General features: G+C 53.5%; 1 protein-coding gene across 17 annotated transcripts in view; it reads left to right on the forward strand.

Moving 5' to 3' along the window:
• EPS15L1 (epidermal growth factor receptor pathway substrate 15 like 1) overlaps positions 1–20,660 on the forward strand; it is a 105,387-nt gene that overhangs the window by 37,542 nt on the left and 47,185 nt on the right. For all 17 annotated transcript variants that reach the window (XR_010660848.1, XM_065917504.1, XM_065917508.1 and 14 more), the window contains 6 exons: positions 1,895–1,954; positions 5,175–5,408; positions 9,370–9,527; positions 11,226–11,382; positions 11,666–11,751; positions 14,518–14,590. Coding sequence is in view for 16 of the 17 variants with exons in the window: in XM_065917504.1 (XP_065773576.1) it covers positions 1,895–1,954; positions 5,175–5,408; positions 9,370–9,527; positions 11,226–11,382; positions 11,666–11,751; positions 14,518–14,590 (768 nt within the window). In the remaining variant the exon portion in view is untranslated. The remainder of the gene's footprint in view (positions 1–1,894; positions 1,955–5,174; positions 5,409–9,369; positions 9,528–11,225; positions 11,383–11,665; positions 11,752–14,517; positions 14,591–20,660) is intronic.

Genomic DNA, 20,660 nt, shown 5'->3' on the forward strand with positions numbered 1-20,660 from the left:
TTACGGATGGTATTATGGATGGTGTCACTTTTGTTTTCTTTCTTTTTTTCTGAGATACAGCATGTGGGATCTTCCCTAACCAGGTCTTGAACCAGTGCCCCGAACCAGTACCCCCTTCACTGGGAGCACAGAGTCTTAACCACTGTACCGCCAGGGAGGCCCTCCATTTTCCGTATGCCGAAATGGGGGCCTTGAGAATGGGCAGTCATTTGCACAGGGTTTCATGGAGAAGGGAATGAGGTCCTGGTGGTCCCACAGCCCTCGCTTTTCCCTGGTGCTCCCACGCCCCACCATTGCCTCGTTGGTAATCACAGTTCTGCTTGGTGGGGACAGTAGAAGGGGAGGTACCTGACCCCCCTGAGCGGAGGGGTTCAGCGCAGGCAGGGAAGGCTGCCTAGAGGAGATGGCCCTGGGTTATAGCCTCCAGAGGGATGGAACAGGGGCTGATGATGGGTTGAGAAGGCCGGGTGCACGATGGCATGCGCAGAGGCTGCCCAGCCTGCCGAGGAGGGCTGGCGTTCTCACCAGGCAGCTCCACCCACGAGGGATGTTGAGCAGTGTCTGGAGACATTCTTGGTTGTCCCACCTGGGTTGTGTGCTATTGATAGCAGGTGGGCAGAGGCCAGGGATGCTGCTCAGTATCCTACCGTGCACAGGGTGGCCTCCACAGAGATGATCTGGCCCCAAACATCAGTGGTGCCAGGGTGGGGTAGGACTGTGGAGCCAGGAACACCTCTGGGTGCTGTATTTTGGGGGATGTTACTCTTTCTGAGCTGCTACTTCCTCAGTTGAGACCATGGACGTAAAGCACTCAGCCCAGTGCCAGACACTTAAAAGGGCATCCATGTGCTTGAGGTGACTGTGATCAGTTTGAGGTCCCTAGAGGTCAAGGTGGAGTCCCAGGAGGATGGGCTGGGTTGTGGAGACCAGCTCAGGGCACAGGGCTCCCTGTGCCAGGCAGAGGGGCAGGGTCTGAATGCTGTCGGTGGGGTAAAGTGGGGTGAGAGTGCATTTTAGGGCAGGTCCTGGGATTGCCCTGGGGACAGGACTAGAGGCAGGGCGGCCAGCTGAAGCTCTGGTGTCTGTGGAGTGATGGAGTGGCCCCGGCCAAGGACACAGCAGCAGGAGGTAAAGAGGAGGGCCTACATATGACAAGCAGCCCTGGGCTGAAGCAGCTAGTGGTTGACTGGGGATCGGGTACTAGCATCCATAGCATCATGGATGGACCCTGGCCCCTTGCCTGGCTCTGGGCACTGGTGTCTGCGTCAGGTCGGCCCCCCTACTGGTCCTGGATGGCTCACCTAGGTCAGGAAGCTCGTGCCTTGATTGTACTTTGGAAAACCTAGCACATGGCATTTGATTTGTGCCTGCCTTGTCTTTTTGGGTGCTAGGTTGACCTGGCATAGTTTGTGACTTCTTTCTCACCATCCACTGATAGGGGAGAGGCGGCAAGATCCCATAGTCCTATTCAAGTGCATGCCCATGGCCCTCCCCAGCTATGATGGGGATAGGGTGGCTGGGTGGGTATTTGTGTGTGTGTGTGTGCGTGGATGTGCACATGCGTGGGGGGCAGGCTTGTGTTCAGAGAAGTAACTGTACTAAAACCAAAGACTAAAAACCAGATTAGACGTCATTATAATCATGGTCATCTGTTAGTGAAAATGGTGGAAATATGGTGGAAAGGATCTTGGAATTGACAACGCTTCATCGGATGATGGCTTTTCAGAGAACCTAAAGACTGGTTTTTAAATGCACTTTGATTTCCTTGTCTTAACCTGGGTGTGCAGTCAGAATGTGAGTTCTGGTGGGCGTGCCTGCCACCACACAGGCCCTTCCTGCCTGTGGGAAGCCCAGGTGCCATCCCCCATTAAGCCTTGCTGCTCTTCCCTTGCAGGTCTGGGACCTCAGCGACATCGACAAGGACGGGCACCTGGACAGAGATGAGTTTGCAGTGGTAGGTCCCTGCCGAGACTCTTTCCCCGCCTCCTGAGGGTGGGGACATGCCACTCGTGTGGGGATTTCTGGACTTTTTTCCTTCTTATTTTATTGGAGTATAGTTGCTTTGCAATATTATGTTAGTTTCTGCCATACAATGAAGTGAAGCAGCTGTATGTGTACATATATTCTCTCCCTCCCACCGTGGATATTTTTTTTTCTTCTTTGTTTCTTTATTTGTCCATGCCTTATGGCATGTGGGATCTTTGTTCCCCCACCAGGGATGGAACCTGTGCCCTCTGCATTGGAAAAGCAGCATCTTTAACTGCTGAGCCACCAAGAGATTCCTCTTGTTTAATTTTTTTTAAAAATGTTTATTTTGACATAATTTGGGTTTAATTTGACAGAATTGTTTTGCATCTTCACTCAGATTCCCAGTGTTGCCATTTTACTACGGTGGCTTTCTTTCTCCCTCCCTCTCTTCCACTCCTTGCCCCCCTCTCTCCTCTCATTTGCATATGAAGGTATACAGGCATGTATACACACACATTGATTTTTCCTTTGAACCATTTTAGAGTTTTAGGTATGGGCCTTTTCATCTTGAAATACTTCAGTGTGTATATCCCCAAGCCAGAGGATTCTCTTATGTTACCACCGTCTAATTCAAGATCAGCAAATTGGCATTGACATTGTGTAATTTATTGTAGTATCTGTTATTATAGGTTATACCATATATGCTTTGTAGATATACACATATATATATTATGTGTATTATTTTATTAATCTGTTGTCTGATCTAAGGATATTATTCACATTTTGCCAGTTGTTCCCCAAAATGTCCTTTATAGTGAAGGAGACTCCAGCTTCGAGTGTCTCTAGTCCTGTTTCTTATAATCTAGGTCAGCTCCTGCAACTGTCTTCCTGTCTCGTGGTCGTGTGGGCACATTCAGGGCCAGCGGTTTGTCGACTGTCCCATGGTGAGGGGTTGTCTGCTGTTTCCTCGTGATGACCCGGCGCTTGTACTTGTTCTCCACAGGGCGCAGGCCATCGGTAGGACGTGTGTTGTCTCTACCGATGTCTTCTACCTTGATGTCACCCTGACCGAGGTCAGGTGGAGGCTTCGGGATTCCCTCCGCAGTTACTGTTTTCCTTTGTGCTCTGTCTTCCATGAGAGATGACACTTGGAGACTGAACACCCTGTACCCTTGCACTTCTCACCTGCTAGCTGTTGCATCCTCCCAGGAGTCTCACCCAAATTGCTCAAGTTTCAGAGAGCTGCCTCGTGAGGATTTTCTGGTTCTGTCCTTCCTTGTACACTTTCTAGCTCACGCTCTACTGCGAGGGATTTGTTCACATCACAGTGCACTTAGGGACGTTTCTCCTGTTCTCTTTTCTGTGGTTTAGAATCCTTTACTCGCATGTTTATTTTGCCCGGTGAGAGCTCCTTGCAACCCTTCTCCTTGCATGATGCGATGTTCCCGGCTCTTGCTCTGTACCCGTTCTCTCAGCTCCATTATCAGCCATTTCTCCGGGACCCCCAGTTCCTTATAGTGGAGAAGGGTATTAGAGACCACGGGCTGGGCTCTGGAGTGCTCAGTGACCCCTGGGATGCCACAGCTTCCTCTGGCCCTTTCAGCAGACAGAGCTGGGAAGCAGGGGTGTGTATAGACATGACCACCGGGTGTCGCGACACTTCTGTGTTGGCTTGTGTCCATGCCAGATCCCTGACACTCCTGCCCTCTTCTCCTTTAGCAGCAGTGCTAGATCTCTGTGTAGTTGGGGACTCTTAGGTCCTGTGGGCTGCCTTCCTATGCAGCTGCCCTTCCTCCACACCCCTGCAGCTCCCCACCCACTTCTCCCAGCTGCCTGCTGGGCTGACTTTGCCTGGCCCCCTCTCCCCACCCCGGGCCAGTGTCATTTCGTCCCCTGTTTTTCTTTCTGCCTTCCCTCCTCCTCATTCACATCTTTGATCTTTCTCTCTGTTTTATGACATTTATTCACTCATCTCATTCCATTAAATGTCAAACGAAAATAGAATAAAGTAGCCTCTTATAGTTAAGGACAGTGCTTTAATAAATAGTAATTAAGTTCAGGGCTTCCCTGGTGGCTCAGACGGTAAAGAATCTGTCTGTCGTGAGGGAGACCTGAGTTTGATCCCTGGGTTGGGAAGGTCCTCTGGAGGAGGGCATGGCAACCCACTCCAGTATTCTTGCTGGAGAAGCCCCATGGACAGAGGAGCCTGGCGGGCTACAGGCCATGGGGTTGCAAAGAATTGGATATGGTTGAGTGACTAAAAAGCACACACATGATTAACTTCGAGCAAAAAAAAAAATTGCTGAATAATCTGGGAATTCCTAAGTAATAGAAAGACAACGAAATACAGCCATATCCATCTTCTGTTTTAGGAATTTTAAATGTATTTAAGATGAAATTTTACAACATGCAAATGAATTAAAGCTTATTATTATCTTACTATACTGTGGTATAAAGCCTTTGAAATTTTAAAATTCTAGATTAAATTTAAACATTTTCCAAGAAAATTACAAATTTCTCATGTGATTCCATTCATAATTCCTTACACCCCTACTACTCAGTTGTGATTTTTTTCCCCCAACACACATCAACTTCTTTGAGCATTTCTTGTGTTTCTCTATCATCCTGTTCTTTTCACTGACCATTATTATTCTTTAATTTATGGTAGAATACATGTAACACAATTTATCATCATAGCCGCTTTTAGGTTTGGGGGTTTAATGCATTCATGTGGCTGTGCAGACATCACTGCCATCCATCGTCAGAGCTTTTTGACCTGGCGAAACTAAAGCCCTGTCCCCATTAAACACTAACCCCCAAGCCCCTCATGCTTTATTTTTATATTTCTTTTTTTTTCAAATATATTTGACTGCCCCAGGTCTTAGTTGTGGCATGCAGGATCTAGTTCTCTGACTAGAGATCGAACCCAGGCCCCCAGCAGTGGGATTGTGGAGTACTTAACATGGGACCACCAGGGAAGTCCCTCTTTTTTTACTCATTTCAGTGTTGTATGATTGAATCAATGTCTTGGAAAATCATACATTGGTGGCATAGCTCATCAGAAAAGTTTTATTTTCACTCGTTCCATTTGGAAGTAGCCTCAGAAAGAGCTGTCTTCATGGCATCCCTGAGCCCCTGGAAGAGCTGTCCTCCACCTGCCCTGGCCCTGGGCCTCGTGCCCCAGATGTCTTCTTTTGTCCTCACAGGCCATGCACTTGGTGTACCGAGCCCTCGAGAAGGAGCCTGTGCCCTCCGTCCTGCCCCCATCCCTCATCCCGCCCTCCAAGAGGAAGAAGACAATGTTCGCGGGTGCCGTGCCTGTCCTGCCTGCCAGCCCCCCACCAAAAGACAGCCTCCGCTCCACGCCTTCCCATGGCAGCGTCAGCAGCCTCAACAGCACTGGAAGCTTGTCTCCCAAGCACGGCATCAAGCAAGCACAGGTACAGCCCTCTGCGTGCTGGCCACGTCTCAGAGCAGCTGTTGGTGCTGCTGCGTGGAGTCCCAGTAAGAGGTCGCTCAGGAGTGAGTCATTTGTGGCCCGAGAGGGATAAAGTCTGGGATTAAATCACATCTTTATAGCACATGTCTTAGGCCATCTGGCTGCTGTGACAATGCCATAAACTGGGCGACTTCTAAACAACAGATTCACTTCTCACTTCTGGAAGCAAAAGTGCAAGATCACGGTGCCAGCAGACGCGGTGTTTGGTGGGGCCACTTCCTGGTCCACAGATGGCCGTCCTCTCGCCGTGTCCTCACACAGCTGAAGCTCTCTGAGGTCCCTCTTACAAGGGCACACTAATCCTATTCATGAGGGCCCTGTTCTCATGAGCTAGTCACCTCCCGGAGGGCCCCCCACCACTCCTGACACCATCACACTGGGGCTGAGGGCTTGTGTATGAATTGAGGGGGTCACAGACATTCAGCCCATAGCAGCAGGGCTGCAGAATTGACTTTCTCCTTCACATAGACTTCACTTAACACCACCTTTCCCCAAACACGCTGAGCGCGCTCCCACTTCAGGGCTCTCTGCTCACCCCCCGCCCCTCCTACCCCAGGCAGACCCCAGATTGCACACCAAGGCACCCGGCATTGCAAAGCCTTTGCTCACAGGTCACTTGTCTGGAAAGCCTGGTGTGACTACTGCTGACCCTCTACTTGCTTTCTAGATCTTGCACACCTGGCCTGGTCCGCAGTTAATTATGTATCATCTGTTCAAGTCCCCCCTCATCCCCGGCCCTCTGCTGTTAGCTTTGTGAAGGCAGAGTTATTTCCTGATTATAATATCAGCGTCGAGAAGAATCTCTGGTGCTTTGATGCTCAGTAAATACATGTTGAGTAATCAGATGATGGAGGGAGGCATCCGCCTCATGTTAGGAAAACAGGAGGGGCTCCACCTCTCCACATGATAGCACCTTATTTGTCAAAAAAGATGCTTCTCACTGTGGCAGCATTGTAAGGGGCTTTTTATGAAAAGGCACCTTTGACATTGTCTGAAACGTGCAAGAACAGGAGATCCATCTCTGCCTCACTTGTGGTTTCAAAATCAATGAATTGTGACAAGACCAGCCAGCACCACATGCATGTTTGCAATGTGATGAAAATGAGAAACGCGTAAGAAGACAGTGAGATCTCTTGATAGTGACATTCGAAAAAAACCCAGTCTTATTTATTTTTGGCTGCGCTGGGTCGTCATTGCTGCACATGAACTTGCTCTGATTGCCACAAGTGGGGCCCCTCTGTGCGGTGAACAGGCTTCTCGTTGTGGTGGCCCTTCTTGTGCATAGGTGCTAGGGCACGTAGGCTTCAGTAGTTGCGGTGCACGGGCTTAGTTGCTCCAGGGCATGTGGGATCGTCCTGGACCAGGGATGGAGCCCGTGTTCCCTGCATTGGCAGGTGGATTCCTAGCCAGTGGAATACCAGGGGTGTTCCAGTGATCGTGACATATCTTTAAAGCTCGGTTTTCAACTTGTGAGGCTCAAGGAGCTCATGTATCTTGGAGTTGAAAAAAAAAAAGGTATCAGAGAGGGAGGAGGAGGATTAGTCCTAGGAGCCCGTTGGAGAGGCATGGCCTCCGACTGGTGAGTTGTGTGTGGCTCTCGGTGAAGGGCAGTCGCAGCTGGCCTGGCCCAGGCACCTTTCCCAGCCCACCAGCTGTGCCCAGTACTTTCTGGGACTGCCCCCGGGGGAGACAGACGATAAACTAAGCTTCAGATGATAAGCTTAGCTTACATCGGTAAACTGAGGAAAGCTCCAGCAGTCCTGAGAAAGCAGAACTTGGCCTGGCTTGGAAGTGTCAGGGTGAGGAAGGGTCACCCTCCTGCAGGTGGTGCCAGCTGGAAGGCCCCTGCTGCGGTGAGATCTGAGCTGACACCTGAATGATCAGAAGCCATCCTAGGACTAGCGCCTGGCCCGGCTCTGAAGTGGGGACATTCCCTGTGTCCTTGAAACAGGAAGAAGGCTGGGACAGGGTGAGCCGAGAGATGGTGAGCTGGACTCAGAGAGGTGGGGCTGGGCCCAGTGACTTAGACTTACACAAGCTGCTGCTTTCCAAGACCCAACACCTTTTAAAAGTTACTTTGCTTCTCTGTGGCTGTGCTGTCTTTGTTGGTACACACGGCTTCCTCTGGGCGCAGTGAGCGGCTGCTGCTCTTCAGTGCGGTGCCTGGGCTCCTTCGTGTGGCGGCTGCTCCTGCCGGGGAGTGTGGGCTCTAGGTGCACCAGCTCTGCTTGATCCACAGCAGGTGGGATCTTCCCGGATCAGGGAAGATCTGTGTCCCCTGTGTCCCCTACATTGGCAGGTGGATTCCTTTTCACTTGTGCCACCAGGGAAGTCCCAGACCAAGACCTTGAGTCTGCAGAATTCTTGCCAAGAGTTCTTAAGTACCATAGGTTAGGCCGCGTGTGGTGTGTTCTACTGACAAGGGAGCAAGTGGGGCTGAGGTTCCTCATGGGGGCAGCGCCTCGCCCCCGGTGGTTTGACGGCTCTCTCCGGGTCCCAGGAGCCTGCTGCTGCTGACTTCCCCCCTGCCTCCCCACGACTAGATGGTGTACTGCTGGCTACGGTTGGAGGTCAGAGATGGGGGTGTGTGCGTCCCCTTCCCCAGGAATAGGGGCAGCTTGTGGAATCACGGATACGAGAGCAGGCATCTCTGTGGACCCACAAACTCCATGCCACCCCCCGACCCGATCCCTGCTACTTTCCTCATCCCTAGGCGAGCAAAGCCCTACCTGGGCCCCCAGAGGGCCAGTTACGGGGCCCCAACCCCATGTCTCCTGCATTGGTAGGCGGACTCTTCACCACTGAGGCAGCAGGGGAGCCCTGCCCTGGCCCTGGTGGACCCTGGCATCTGCCCTCCTTGTGTAGGACTTGAGCAGGTGGTGTGAGGAGGGATCACACGTGTGCTGGGTGACTGACCACTGAAGCCACAACACCTTGCTGGGCTCTCAGCTGCGTCTGCCGCAGCAGGGCTCCTCCGAGGCCTGGGCTCCCGCACCAGCACTGCGGACTCTGGGGGCCCACCCTCCCACGGGCACAGCTTGCACATCAGCCCCACTCACTGCATGGCAGTGCCTTGTGTGTGCTGACGCCTCCCAGGGGGTCTGCTGTGTCTCAGGAAGTGCAGGGTCTGCAGCTGCAGGACATGAGGCTGGCCCTGCGGCAGCAGAGAGCACCTGCAGGTGGAAGATGGGGGGTCGGGCCTTCCAGAACCAGCGGTCAGGAGGGTCTTCTCGAGTGCATGTGAAGCTTCCCCCCGGCAGGGATTACCGGCTTTCCCTTGTGTCCCAGGCAGCGGGAGTGGGCGGGCTGTTGGCAGATAGACCTGCTGGGTCTTCACCTTTCTCTCGGGACAAAGGTTCAGGGCGCTGTCATGGGGTTGCAAAGGCACAGACGGGCCAGTGGGTGAGACTGACCGAGTCAGCATTCACCATTCCGAGCCTCAGTTTTCCCATCTACAGACCAGAGATCCTGTCTACCTGTTCGTCTCACGGAGGGTCTTCTGCTGAAATGAGCATGAGAAGACTTTAATAGTGTGATACCTGTAGGGGATAAAAAGCCTGAGGATTTTTTTAAAAAATGAGTTTATTTTTGTCTGCACCCTGTCTGCGTCGCTGCACTCAGGCTTTTCTCTCGTGGAGAGCAGGGCTGTAGTGCTCAGACTTCTCATTGCAGTGGTTTCTCTGGTTGCGGAGCACAGGCTCTAGGGCTTCAGTCGTTGCAATTCCTGGGCCCTCGAGCACGGGCTCAATAGTTGTGGCACAAAGGCTTAGCTGCTCCATGTCACCTGGGGTCTTCCCAAACCAGGGATTGAACCCATGTCTCCTGCATTGGCAGGTGGATTCTTTACCACCAAGCCACCAGGGAAGTCCCAAAGCTTGACTAACTCTGAAAACCCCTTTCAGCCAACAGTAAACTGGGTGGTGCCAGTGGCGGACAAGATGCGATTTGACGAGATTTTCCTGAAGACCGACCTGGACTTGGATGGCTATGTGAGCGGCCAGGAGGTGAAGGAGATCTTCATGCACTCGGGCCTCACCCAGAACCTTCTAGCACACATATGGTAAGCGCGGACCGACGAACCTCTGCTTCTCAGCACTGGGGGCCTCACTGACCCTCCCAGTGAGGTTTGTGCCGTGTGTGGGCAAGGCCGGAGCGGGCGGCTGCCAGGGCCGAGTGCGAGGGCCCGTTCCCTGTATTCTGTGCGTGTCCACATAGTCTCCTCCAGTGGGAAGACTTCCTGTTTTGTCCCCCTGGGGAGCTCAGAGGCGATCTGAATGGCCAGGGCCAGTTCTTGCTGGTGGTCCTGCAGCTTTCAGCACAGCCAGTGGAGCTGCAGGTGCTCGATCCTGGCCCCTCGGGGGTGCTGTGTGCAGTGAGGACGCCGAAGGCTCCAGCAGGGCCACCCTGGGCCTCAGGGCTGCGGCCACATCCCTGAGAGGCCGTGCCCTGTGAAGGCTAGTGACATGGGGGTGGGGAGAGGGAGGCTCCAGCCTGCACCTCAGGACCTGTCAGGGCGCCATCTCCGTGGCCGTTCCCTCCCGGGCCAGCAGGACAGTCTTCACGGCCTTGCAGTGGCTGGCGGTGGCAGCCACTTCCCAGCTGTCTTCTCCGGGGGTGAGCCCTTCCTTAGAGGGCTTTACCTGGGAGCTGTCGGAGAGTTCCCATGCAGCTGGAGTGGTGAAGCCCTCCCGGCAGAGCTGTGACATTCACTGGGAGTGACTGGGGGAAATAACTGTCCTTCGCAATAACTGAGAGATGGCCGCATTGTGAGGCGAGGTCCCAACCGAGAAAACGGACTGTGCCTCCTCAGGGAGCACGTGCCTCCCAGTCAGTCACTGGGGGAGGCCCAGCTCCTGGTGACGACTCGGGCGGCCTGCGCCTCGGGTACTGAAGTGCCTGTGAGCGGGATTCAAGTCATGGCCCGACCATCATGTAAAGGAAGGTAATTTATAACATGGATCTCAACGGGTAAGGGCCGACCCATAAGTGACACAACGAAATCACAGATATACTCAGATTAAATGAGGGCCCGTGGAAGGGATGACAGAGAGTGAAGGCCGAGGACCGGAAGAGCGAGCTCTAGACTAACCATCGGTGCGGTGGAAGGACAGTCTGGGGTGGCTGGGGGCGGGAGAGGGGGACGAGACTAAAGTGTAGATGACATGCCAGGAAGGATCGCAGGGACCGCACAAGGATGTGGGCCTGTCTCCTGCAAGCGCCCAGGGAGCCTGTCAGGACAAGCAGAGCGACGCCGCCTGAGTGGACTTGGACAGAGCAGCCCCAACATGTGGGCCGGAGCCCCTGCGCCTTCAGTGACTGGGAAGCGGGGCGGGCCGGAGAGACGAGACTGCAGGTTGAGGGCTGCTGTGGGCTGGGCGCGCTGCAGACTGGCCCTCACCAGGAGCACCAGAAGAAATAGTTGTGGTTCAAGTGTTCCTGTCCTGTCCTTGAGTGGAAGCGAGAACAAAGATGTCTGTAAATGAGCCTTTGGTGGAGACACTCAGTGGGCTCTCTCCCGGCCCTGGTGGTCAGTGTGTGGGCCCAAGGCGGTTCTCCAGCCCAGAGGAGCGCCCTGCTGCCTTGGTGCCTGGGCTGGGGGCTGCCGTGGTGGGGCCGCTCTCAGTGAAAAGGAGGCGCAGCTGTGCTCTGGTGTTTTCAGTTACCGTCGTGGTCCGTTTTTCAAAAGTGTGGGTTCCTCGTACTCAGAACCGATGCTGGTGCTTGTGGTGTGTAATCAGCATTGCCGTGTCTCTCCCAGGGCCCTGGCCGATACGAGGCAAACGGGGAAGTTAAGCAAAGACCAGTTCGCGTTAGCTATGTATTTCATTCAGCAGAAGGTCAGTAAAGGCATCGACCCCCCTCAAGTCCTCTCGCCGGACATGGTGCCGCCCTCGGAGAGAGGCACTCCCATCCCGGTGAGTAGCTGCAGGCCTGTTCATTTCCATTCATTCCCCCAGTGTTCGCGGCGCTCCCCTCAGCCCGCCACCAGGTGGCGCCGGCAGCCCACCGAGCAGGCGGGTGCTGGTGGTCTGCCCAGCCTTTGCGGGGGCCCGCGGGGTGTGTCTGGACTGCCCAGATGGTTTCCAGGTTGGGGGCTGGAGATGAAAGATTTTACACCTCATTCCAAGACCTGTCGCCCCTGCTGTCTTCTGAGGTCATCTTGCCAGTTTGTAATTCTGTGTTTGAATTTGGTTCCAGGATAGTTCAAGCACTCTTGGATCGGGGGAGTTTACCGGTGTGAAGGAACTTGACGACATCAGTCAGGAGATCACCCAGTTACAGAGGTATGCTAAAATGTCCCCTTCCCCTCCGATTCCAGCCTGTTTCCCCAGGTTAACATTGCAAGCAGCAGAGGATTGTGGACTACCTCTCAACTTGGCCATCACGCGTTTGCTCAGCAGAAGCGAAGGGACACAGATTCTCCCAAGTTCCTGAGCTGACCTAATGAGCTCAAGTCCTGACCTCCTCAGTGGGAGCCAGTGTGGGCTGTGGGGTCTCCAGCACTGAGGGCACCCCATCCCCTCTGCAGGAAGGCGTTGTAACATCCAAACATGTAAAGCAGCTAGCCTCAGGTAGCGAACTTGTGACTTAGGAGGAACCACTGAACTCTGTGAGAGGCCTTGGGTCCAGGTTTCCACCTTCACTCCCAGCGCCCACCCGTAAAGAAGGGCTTTGGCGGGTGTGTCTGTACTCTCCGCGTGTGGCTGAAAGCAGACTTCTACTTGCGGTGTGCCCTGTGGTCTTCTGTACAGCAGCATCGTCTTACCAGCTAATTCTGGGGGTGGGGGGTGGACTCTCATCACTTCCGAGGGCCGGGGAGTGAGGCTTAGCCAGTGGAAGGACCAAGGGCACCCTGCCATCCACCAGAAGGGAGTGTGTCTGGGCCGAAAGTGGAAACGGTGTCCCTTTGCCAGAGCAAGTGAGACCCTGCTTACAGCGGGCGCCCCTGGACGGTCTGCATGCTGAGTGAGGCAGAGCTCTGAGAGCCAGAGGCGGACCAGGAGGCGTGGGAGACCAGTCGGGTGGGCGCCTGGCTGGCCGCTAAGCTCAGCCTTGGCTGCTCCTGAAGCCAGATTCTCCGCTTCGTGTCAGCCCAGGACATGGCTCCTGTTCTGTCCCCGGCTCCCCCAGGGCCGTATTTCCAAACCAGAGGTCAGCGCAGGCAGCCTGACAAGGCAGAGAGCGTCTGTGAGGATGGAGGCCCAGTTTCTTAGAGCCGGGGTGAGGCTGTTAATCAGGACCACAGATAGAGGAGGGAGGGGACCCTGTAACGTGAGGGTTGGGGTCTTGGTGTCTGAGTCAGTCCAGGAGTGCCTCTGCACAGCTGTGTAGCCTCGGGTAGCCTGGAGCATTTCCCTGTGAAGGTGAGAGGCAAGTGTGTGTAGAGCAAGTGTGTGCAGGAAGCCGGGCCTGGTTGGCCTCGAGAGTGACCTTCAGGCCTGTTGCCTAGCAGCGTGGCGAAAATGGGCCTCTCCCCTGGAGACAGGACCCAGTCGTAATGGACTGGAAGGGGACGTTGTATTGTTAGGTGGTCCTTAGACTTGGAGGAATGAATATGCAAGCTCACGGTTGTTTCATGTCTGACCCAGCGACCCCCAGGAGGCCTTGCTGTCGAGCGAGTGCTGGGTTCCTGGCAGGGGAGGCAGGGTGTGTGGGCCACGTGAGGTTCCCGACACGGAGGCAGCCGCTTCAGGCACTTGGTGCATTCAGGCTGCTGTAACAGGCCGCCCCAGACTGAAGGAGCTTAAATAGCAGACACACAGTCTCCTCATCGTGGAGACTGGCAGTCCAGATAGTGGTGTAGATGGGTCCGGTGTCCGGTATGGTGTGTCTCCTGGTCCACAGACAGCGTCTTCTTGGGGTGTTCTCCCGTGGTGGAGGGGTGCGGAAGGTCTCTGGGGTCTCTTGTAAGGGCACTAATCCCCTCCCTGGGAGCCCTGTCCTCATGACCCAATCTCCTCCCAACAGCCCCACCTCCTAACACCCTCACGGGGGCGGTTAGGATTTCACTGTATGAATTTGGGGGAGGGCACACAGCCTTTGTCTTCCAGGAGAAGAGCCAGACTGGTTGCTGCCGGGGTGGGGAGCGGTCTGCTGCTGAGGTGGCAGACAAGGCCCCAGCAGGCCCCCGGTGTGCGCGGCGGCCCACCGCAGCCTCCTGTGAGGAGTAGCCGGGCTCAGAGACCCTCCCCACCACTCCTTGCGGCCAGCCCTCTGGAGTCCCTAGCCCACTTTGCATCACTCTGGACTCAACCATGGCTCCCCCGCTGAACTCTGCCTTCCTGTGCCCGTTGACAGGAATGTTCTTCCGTCACATTTTCTCCTCACAGGCCACGTCCTCAGTCCTTCCTGGTTGCCCATTGCAGGACACTCCCACCCCCTTTCCTTATCCCGTTGGATTTCCCTCCATGGTACATAGGTTGTGTGCATTTGTGTGTTCATCTGTCCCCTGTGAGCTCCCTGAAAGCCAGGCCCCTTTCCACATGTCCTCAACGCTCGGTCTTCTGAGAAGGAGGCACTCACCATTCATGAGCAGGCGCAATCAAGGACTTAGAGGGCATGTTCATTTTCTCTTGCTGTGTGTGGAATGACTTAAAACCGCACAGATTCATTTGTGCGCAGCTCTGCAGACCGGGAATCCAGGAGGGCTCAGCTGGGCCCCTGCTCAGGGCTTCACAGGGCCGAGTCCAGGGTGCTGTCCAGGTTCCTCAGAGCTGGGAGTCTGGGGCCTCCCTTCCTGCTGTATGTCAGTGGGGCCAATTCTGCTCTGAGGGGCAGCCCTGTGCCCCTCTCCTGTGACCCCTCCATCTTCAAAGTCAGCAGAGGCATGTCCAGTCCTTCTCCCCTGGGCGTCACTCCAACACCCTCTACTTTAAAAGGCTCACCTGACCGTGTTGGGGGCCAAGCCTTGTGGCACCCGCAGTTTCCACCCACGCTTGGAGGGGAGGGGGTGACTGAAAGCAGATGGTCGTTGGGGAGAAGTGTGGGGGAGATGGTCAGCTCACTCCTCATGCTGTCTCTCTGTGTTTTCATGGACTGTTCAAACACAGAGAGAAATACTCACTGGAACAAGACATTCGAGAAAAGGAAGAGGCCATCAGACAGAAAACCAATGAAGTACAGGTAAGCACGCAGCTGGATTTGGTAGGATGGACCTTGTACCAGATGTGGTTCAGGGACGCCTGGTGGGGGTAGTGGTGCAGGACAGAGGGGCAGCGTGGCACTCACTGGAGACTCAGGCTTTGGGGATTTACAAGTGATTTATTTTGAGTTTCCTATAACTGTAGAGAGTGAATTTTTTTAAAAAAAATGAGATATTCACACAACATAGCATCCATTCTTCTGAAGTATATGATTCAGTCATTTTTAACATATTCTTTATATTACTTAACCATCACCTCTGTCTAGCTCCAGAACATTTCCATCACCCCAAAAGGAGATCCATCACAATCAGCAGTGACTTCCTATCTCCTCATCTAGCCCCGATGAGCTCTTTTCTGTCTCTATGGATTTGCATGTTGTGGACATTTTACAGAAAGGGAATCATACTACATCCCATCTTTGATGTCTGGTTTCTCTCACTTAGCCTGAGGCTCTGAGGTTCAGACAGTGTTATCTAACCTGTCCTCGGGACAGCCCTGCCTGGAGAATCTCCTTGTGGCGGGTGGTGACGGTGGACACTGGGGGTCTGAGTTGTTTTCCAGTCGTTCAGTTGGGTCCGCCTTTTTGCAGCCCCACGGACTGCAGCACGCCTGGCCTCCCTGTCTGTCACCGTCTTCTGGAGTCTGCCCAAGTTTATATCCACTGAATTGGTGATGCCCTCCAACCATCTCATCCTCTGCCGCCTTCTCCTTTTGCCTTCAGTCTTTCCAAGCATCAGGGTCATTTCCCCTGAGTCAGAAGTTTGGGGTCTGAGAGCCAGGGCTCAAACCTGGCTCGTCGCAGCAGCTGTGTGCCTTGGGCAGGTTATGTAACATCTCTAGACCTTATGCAACACTGGTAATGAGGGCTCCGCTCCTCCGGGCTGTGGCTGGTGCCCGGGGTCTGGCAGGCACGCCGCGCTCACTCGTCTGGGCAGAGTGAGGCTGTGCTGGAAACGCAGTGGTCAGTGCCTGGGAGCTGCTCGCTCCAAGAGACCTTGGTTCCCAAGATGTCTCAGGTCTGGATGAACAGAGAATGGCTCTGCCACCAGGGGGAGACGCGAGTTGTCTGTGCCCCCACTCCCCCAAGAATGCACACTGCTGGACCTGCTGGTCTCTGTGTGGGGCCTCTGAGTGCTCTGAGCTCAGAGCTGGGGAGAGGAGTGGGGCGGAGCATTCAGCACTGTGGCCCCACCGTGGCTCACCCGGGAGACTGCAGGCACGTGGCGCAGCCCCCCCACCCCCCCGCCTCGGTCTTCCCACCCGGCCACGGGGACCAGCACCGGGAGCAGCGCTCTCCCACCACCCTGCAGTGGCTGGTTCTTTCTGGGCCGCCTCCTAGGGCGGCGGCCTGAGCCAGGCCGGGGAGGCAGCACCTGACTCAGTGAGGCTCGGGGGTCTGGGTAGCACTCTATCCCCCTCCCCGTCCCCTGTCAACACGTGGGCTGGGGGATGTCATGAGACAGCTAGCGGACAGACGCGTGCAGCGCCTGCTCACCAGGCAGGAAGTGTCCTCTGTCGCAGCTTCCGTCTGCAGCTGGAGTAGGGTGATTCTCACTGGTCCCCACGCTGCAGTGTCCAGAATCTTCTTTCCTGGCTTCTCACTCTGTACATGTTGGCATTGGGGATTGGGCCTTAGATAGTCCCCTGGCATCTTTTGGATCAAAAGGCAGGGAACAGCCTGCCTCTATCGTCATATTTTTTGCTTTGTTTTTTCAGCTCAAATAAGCTGCATTATATATGAGGCCACGTGAAGGGACTCTATTTTTCTGGGTGTTTGCATGTTCGTTCTTGTGTATTACTCTCACCTCAGAGGGCTCTCTGATTCCTACCCGTGTCTGGGAACTGCCCTGCCTCAGACTCAGTTCTCATCCTCCCGTATCACTGACCCTCCATGCTGTTTGGTGCAGGGACGCTGGTCTCATCTTCCAGCTCGCCCTGGCCCAGCCAGCCACACGAATGCCTGGACGGTCCTCCCTCTTGTGTCTTTGCCACTCCGTACGGGCTTCTGTCCCTAGGGATCTGGGTGCTGTGACGTCCTTGAACTCCAGGGAAGCCAGTCCTCAGGTCTCTGACCTGCTCCTGCGCAACTCTGAGAAAGCCGTCGGGTCGGTCTGACGTCTGAAGCTGCTGTCCCCTTGGTCTGCACAGCAGGCTGCATGAGGCCCCCCAGAACCTCGCTGCTGGGCTCTGACAGCATCCTCCTGCAGCCTTCGAGACATGGTGTCCCTGTGCACCCCCATAGCTCTTCGGAGCTGGAGTGGGGCCACCGCCAGCCAGGCCAGCCCCTGCTGCGTGGGAGCTTTGTTTGTACTCAGACCAGGACGGGGCTCTACTCTAACAAGATGGCAGCTGCTTAGGCAGCCACAGAACACTGTTTATTCAGACCACGCTATGTGCAGCAAGGGGGATCTTACTTCCCCAGCCAGGGATTGAACCTGTGCTCCCTGTGTTGGAAGGCAGAGTCTTAACCACTGCTCCCTGTGTTGGAAGGCAGAGTCTTAACCACTGGACCACCAGGGTCCCCTCAGAACACCATATGTACTAAAGCTCTTTTGTGAAAACCAGGTCTGACTCTGGTTCCTGTTGCCTTTTCCCAGATGGGTTTGATGAGGAAATCATATGTCACACCTGCTAGCATGGGCTCTAGGATAGGGCCCAGCATTGACGAGGAGGCCTTGGTCCTCGGGCCAATTTATGTTTGGTTTTAAGCAATGGGAGCTTCAGCTTCAGCCCCCAAAGGCCTCCCCTTCCCCCTCCTGCCTGAGGGGTTCTCTCCATTTCTATGACTCTCATCCTAGTGAGACCCTGTGGCATCTTTACCTGGTTTACTGTTCTGTTTTGTGTTTCTAACAACGGCTTTATTGAGATGTAACTCACATACCTTACAGTTCGTCCATTTAAAGTATGTAATTCAGTGACGTTTAGAACATGCATGAAGTTGCACAGCCGTCACCACAGTCAATTACAGAACATTCTCATCCCTCCAAAAAGCAACTCCATGCTCATTAGCTGTCCCCAGTCCTTCCCAGCCCTTGGCATCCACCCGTGTCCCTTCTGTCTCTGGATTTGCCTGTTCTGGACATTTCCTATCAATGAAATCATACACTGTGGGCCTTTGTGTCTGGCCTCTCTTCCCTCAGCGTCGTTTCAAGGTTCATTCATGTTGTTGCGTGTATCAGTGCTTCCGTTCTTCTTTTAAAGATCTATTTATTTATCCTTTATTTTTTGTTTATTTTTTATTTTATATTTTGTTTGTTTATTTTTGACTGTGCCGGGTCTCCGTTGTTGCGTGTGGGCCTTCAGTTGCGGTGAGCAGGAGCTGCTGTCTAGTTGGGCTGCTCAGGCTTCTCCTGCCGCGGAGCACGGGCTCCGGGTGTGCGGGCTGCAGTAGCTGCGGCCCCCAGGCTCCAGAGCACAGGCTCAGTAGTTGTGTGCACGGCTTCGTTTCCCTGCTGCATATGGGACCTTCGCGGACCAAAGATTGAGCCCATGTCCCCTGCATTTACAGGCAGATACTTCACCACTGAGCCACCAGGGAAGCCCCTTCTTTTTTTTAAATAGCTAAATAAATGCTTCATTGTGTGGCTGCACCACACTTTATTCATCTGTTTACCAGTTCATCGCTATCTGGGTTTTTCTGTTTTTTAGCTATTGCAAATGATGCCACTATGAATAGTAACGTGCAGGTTTTTGTGTGAACCTGTGATTTCACGTCTCTTGGGTATGTATATCTAAGAGTGAAATTGCTGGGTCACTTGGTAAACTCTGTGTTTAACCCTTTGAGGAAATTCCAGACCGTTTTCCAAAGTGGCTGCACCATTTTTCATTCTCACCAGTAATAATGCATAAGGATTCCAGTTTTGCCACACATCCTCACCAACACTTGATGTTAGTCCTGTTTTTTTTTTTCAATAGCCTTCCTAGTCGTCTGGAGTGGTATCTCACCGCCCATGACGCTTCCCCTAATGATGGTGAGCATCTTCCCATGTGCTCATTGGCCATTTGTGTATCTTCTTGGAGAAAGGCCAGCTCATATCCTTTGCCCATTTTTTATTGCGTTATTTGCCTTTTTGTAGCTGAGTTGTAAGAGTTCTTTATATTTTCCAGATAAATTCTCTTATCCAGATATATGATTTGCAAATGTCATGCCCCCATCCTGGGGTTGTCTTTTTACTTTCTTGACAGTGGTCCTTTGAAGCACAAAAGTTTTAAATTTTGATGAAGTCTGGCTTATTTATTCCATTTTTTGCTCTTCTTTCTTTTTTTTTTTTTTTAATTTTTTGGCTGTGCCACTCACCCTGTAGGATCTTAGTTACCCAACTGGGGACGAACCCATACCCTCTATATTGAAAGTGAGGAGTCTTAACCACAGGACCCCCAGGGAAGTCGCTGCTCTTTTGGTGTCATATCCAGGAATCCATTCTCAAATCCAAGGTCACAAAGATTTACCCCACATTCGTTTCTAAGAGTTTTGTAGTTTTAGCTGTGAAATTTATGTCTTCGATCCATTTTGAGTGAATATTTACATATGTATACGTGTGAGGTAGGGGTCCAACTTCATTGCTTTGCACGGGGAGAGCCAGTTAGAGTTAGGGCCTTTTCTTGATGAGACTGCTCTTTTTTTTCCCTCACTCAATTGTTGTGGCACCCTTTTCAAAAATCAATTGGTCATAGACATGTGGATTTGTTTTTGAACTCTCAGTTCTGTCCCATTGATTCCTGTCTCTCCTTATGCCAGAATCACACTGTCTTGATTACTGTTGCTCTGTAGTAAGTTTTGAAATTGGAAAATATGCATCTTCAACTTCGGATTTTTTAAGGCTGTTTTGTCTGTTCTGGATCCTGTGCATTTCATTTTGAATCTTGGAGCCTGCCTGTCAGAAGATGGCAGGCATTCCAGTTGGGATTAAACTGGGTCTGTAGGTTGTCTGGGGTTTTTTTTTTCTGTCTTCTGTTTGCTCAGATATCTCCTCCACTCTGACCCCGGCATCCTTCTTAACCAGCAGCTGGCAGCCCGTCTTCCCCTGGGCTCCTCCACAACTGCTTCTGCGTTACAAGAAAGAGGCCCAGATTCCTTAACGTCCCTCTGTCCAAGCTGCTGGGTCTGACCCTCCTTCTTCCTCTGTCTCCCCGCCTCCACCATCACTTGTCCTTCCCTCGGATGTGGCAGACCCACATTTCTACTCTGCCACTAGCCTTCTCTCAAAAACATTTGATTTTATCCCTTCCAGACTTGTCACACTCAAGGTCTGTTCTTCTAAATGTCAGGGACAAGGCGACTGGGGAGCAGGAAACCCAGTCCCACGGATAACTCAGAGATGTGCTTTGGCGGACAAAGAGGAGCGAGCCATGACCCTTTGTCCTCGGAGCAGGGAGCGGGAGGGACTTCCCTGGTGGTCGAGTGGTAAAGTCTTGACTTGCAGTGCGGGGGTGCGGGGTCGCTCCCTGGCCAGGGAGCTGAGAACCCGCACGCCCAGGTGCCGCAGCTGGAGTCTTCGCACAGCCTCAAACGGTCCCGAGCGACACAGCCAAGACCCGCTGCAGCCAAATGAATGAAGAAATATTCCGTAAAAACTAAAAAAGCAGGGAGACGGAGACCCTGCACCTCCTTTGGGTTGTGTTCTGAAGGGACGTAAGCCTCTGGCAGCCCCAGCCGGTCCTAGGGCTCGGTCTCACCACTCCTGTCTCCCCGACCCCCCAACGGTCACCTCGAGTCCACCCCTTCCCTCGAGTCCTACAGCCCCCACCTTGCCCAGGCTGCCATCACCTTGCCCTCGGCCCCAGCTTGAGTCCCCTCCCCTCCTCCACTGCTTCCTCTTGTCAGCCTCAGGCTGCACTCTCCTCTCCCATCCTGTGTCTCCTTTAGTTCTCTACCTTACAGGTAGATGTGACATTCATCTGGTTGAAAATAAGACAGATGCCTCCTACCCCCAACCCCATTTCCCCCAGAGGCACAGTCCATCAGCTCCCACAAGGCCTTGCGGAAAGCTCTTGTGTGTGTTTAAGGAGAGATGTATGTGCCTGTTCTTGCCTTCCTGTGTGCACAAGTG

Source organism: Muntiacus reevesi, chromosome 1 (assembly GCF_963930625.1).
Source record: "Muntiacus reevesi chromosome 1, mMunRee1.1, whole genome shotgun sequence".
In the NCBI taxonomy this organism is placed as follows: Eukaryota; Metazoa; Chordata; class Mammalia; order Artiodactyla; family Cervidae; genus Muntiacus; species Muntiacus reevesi.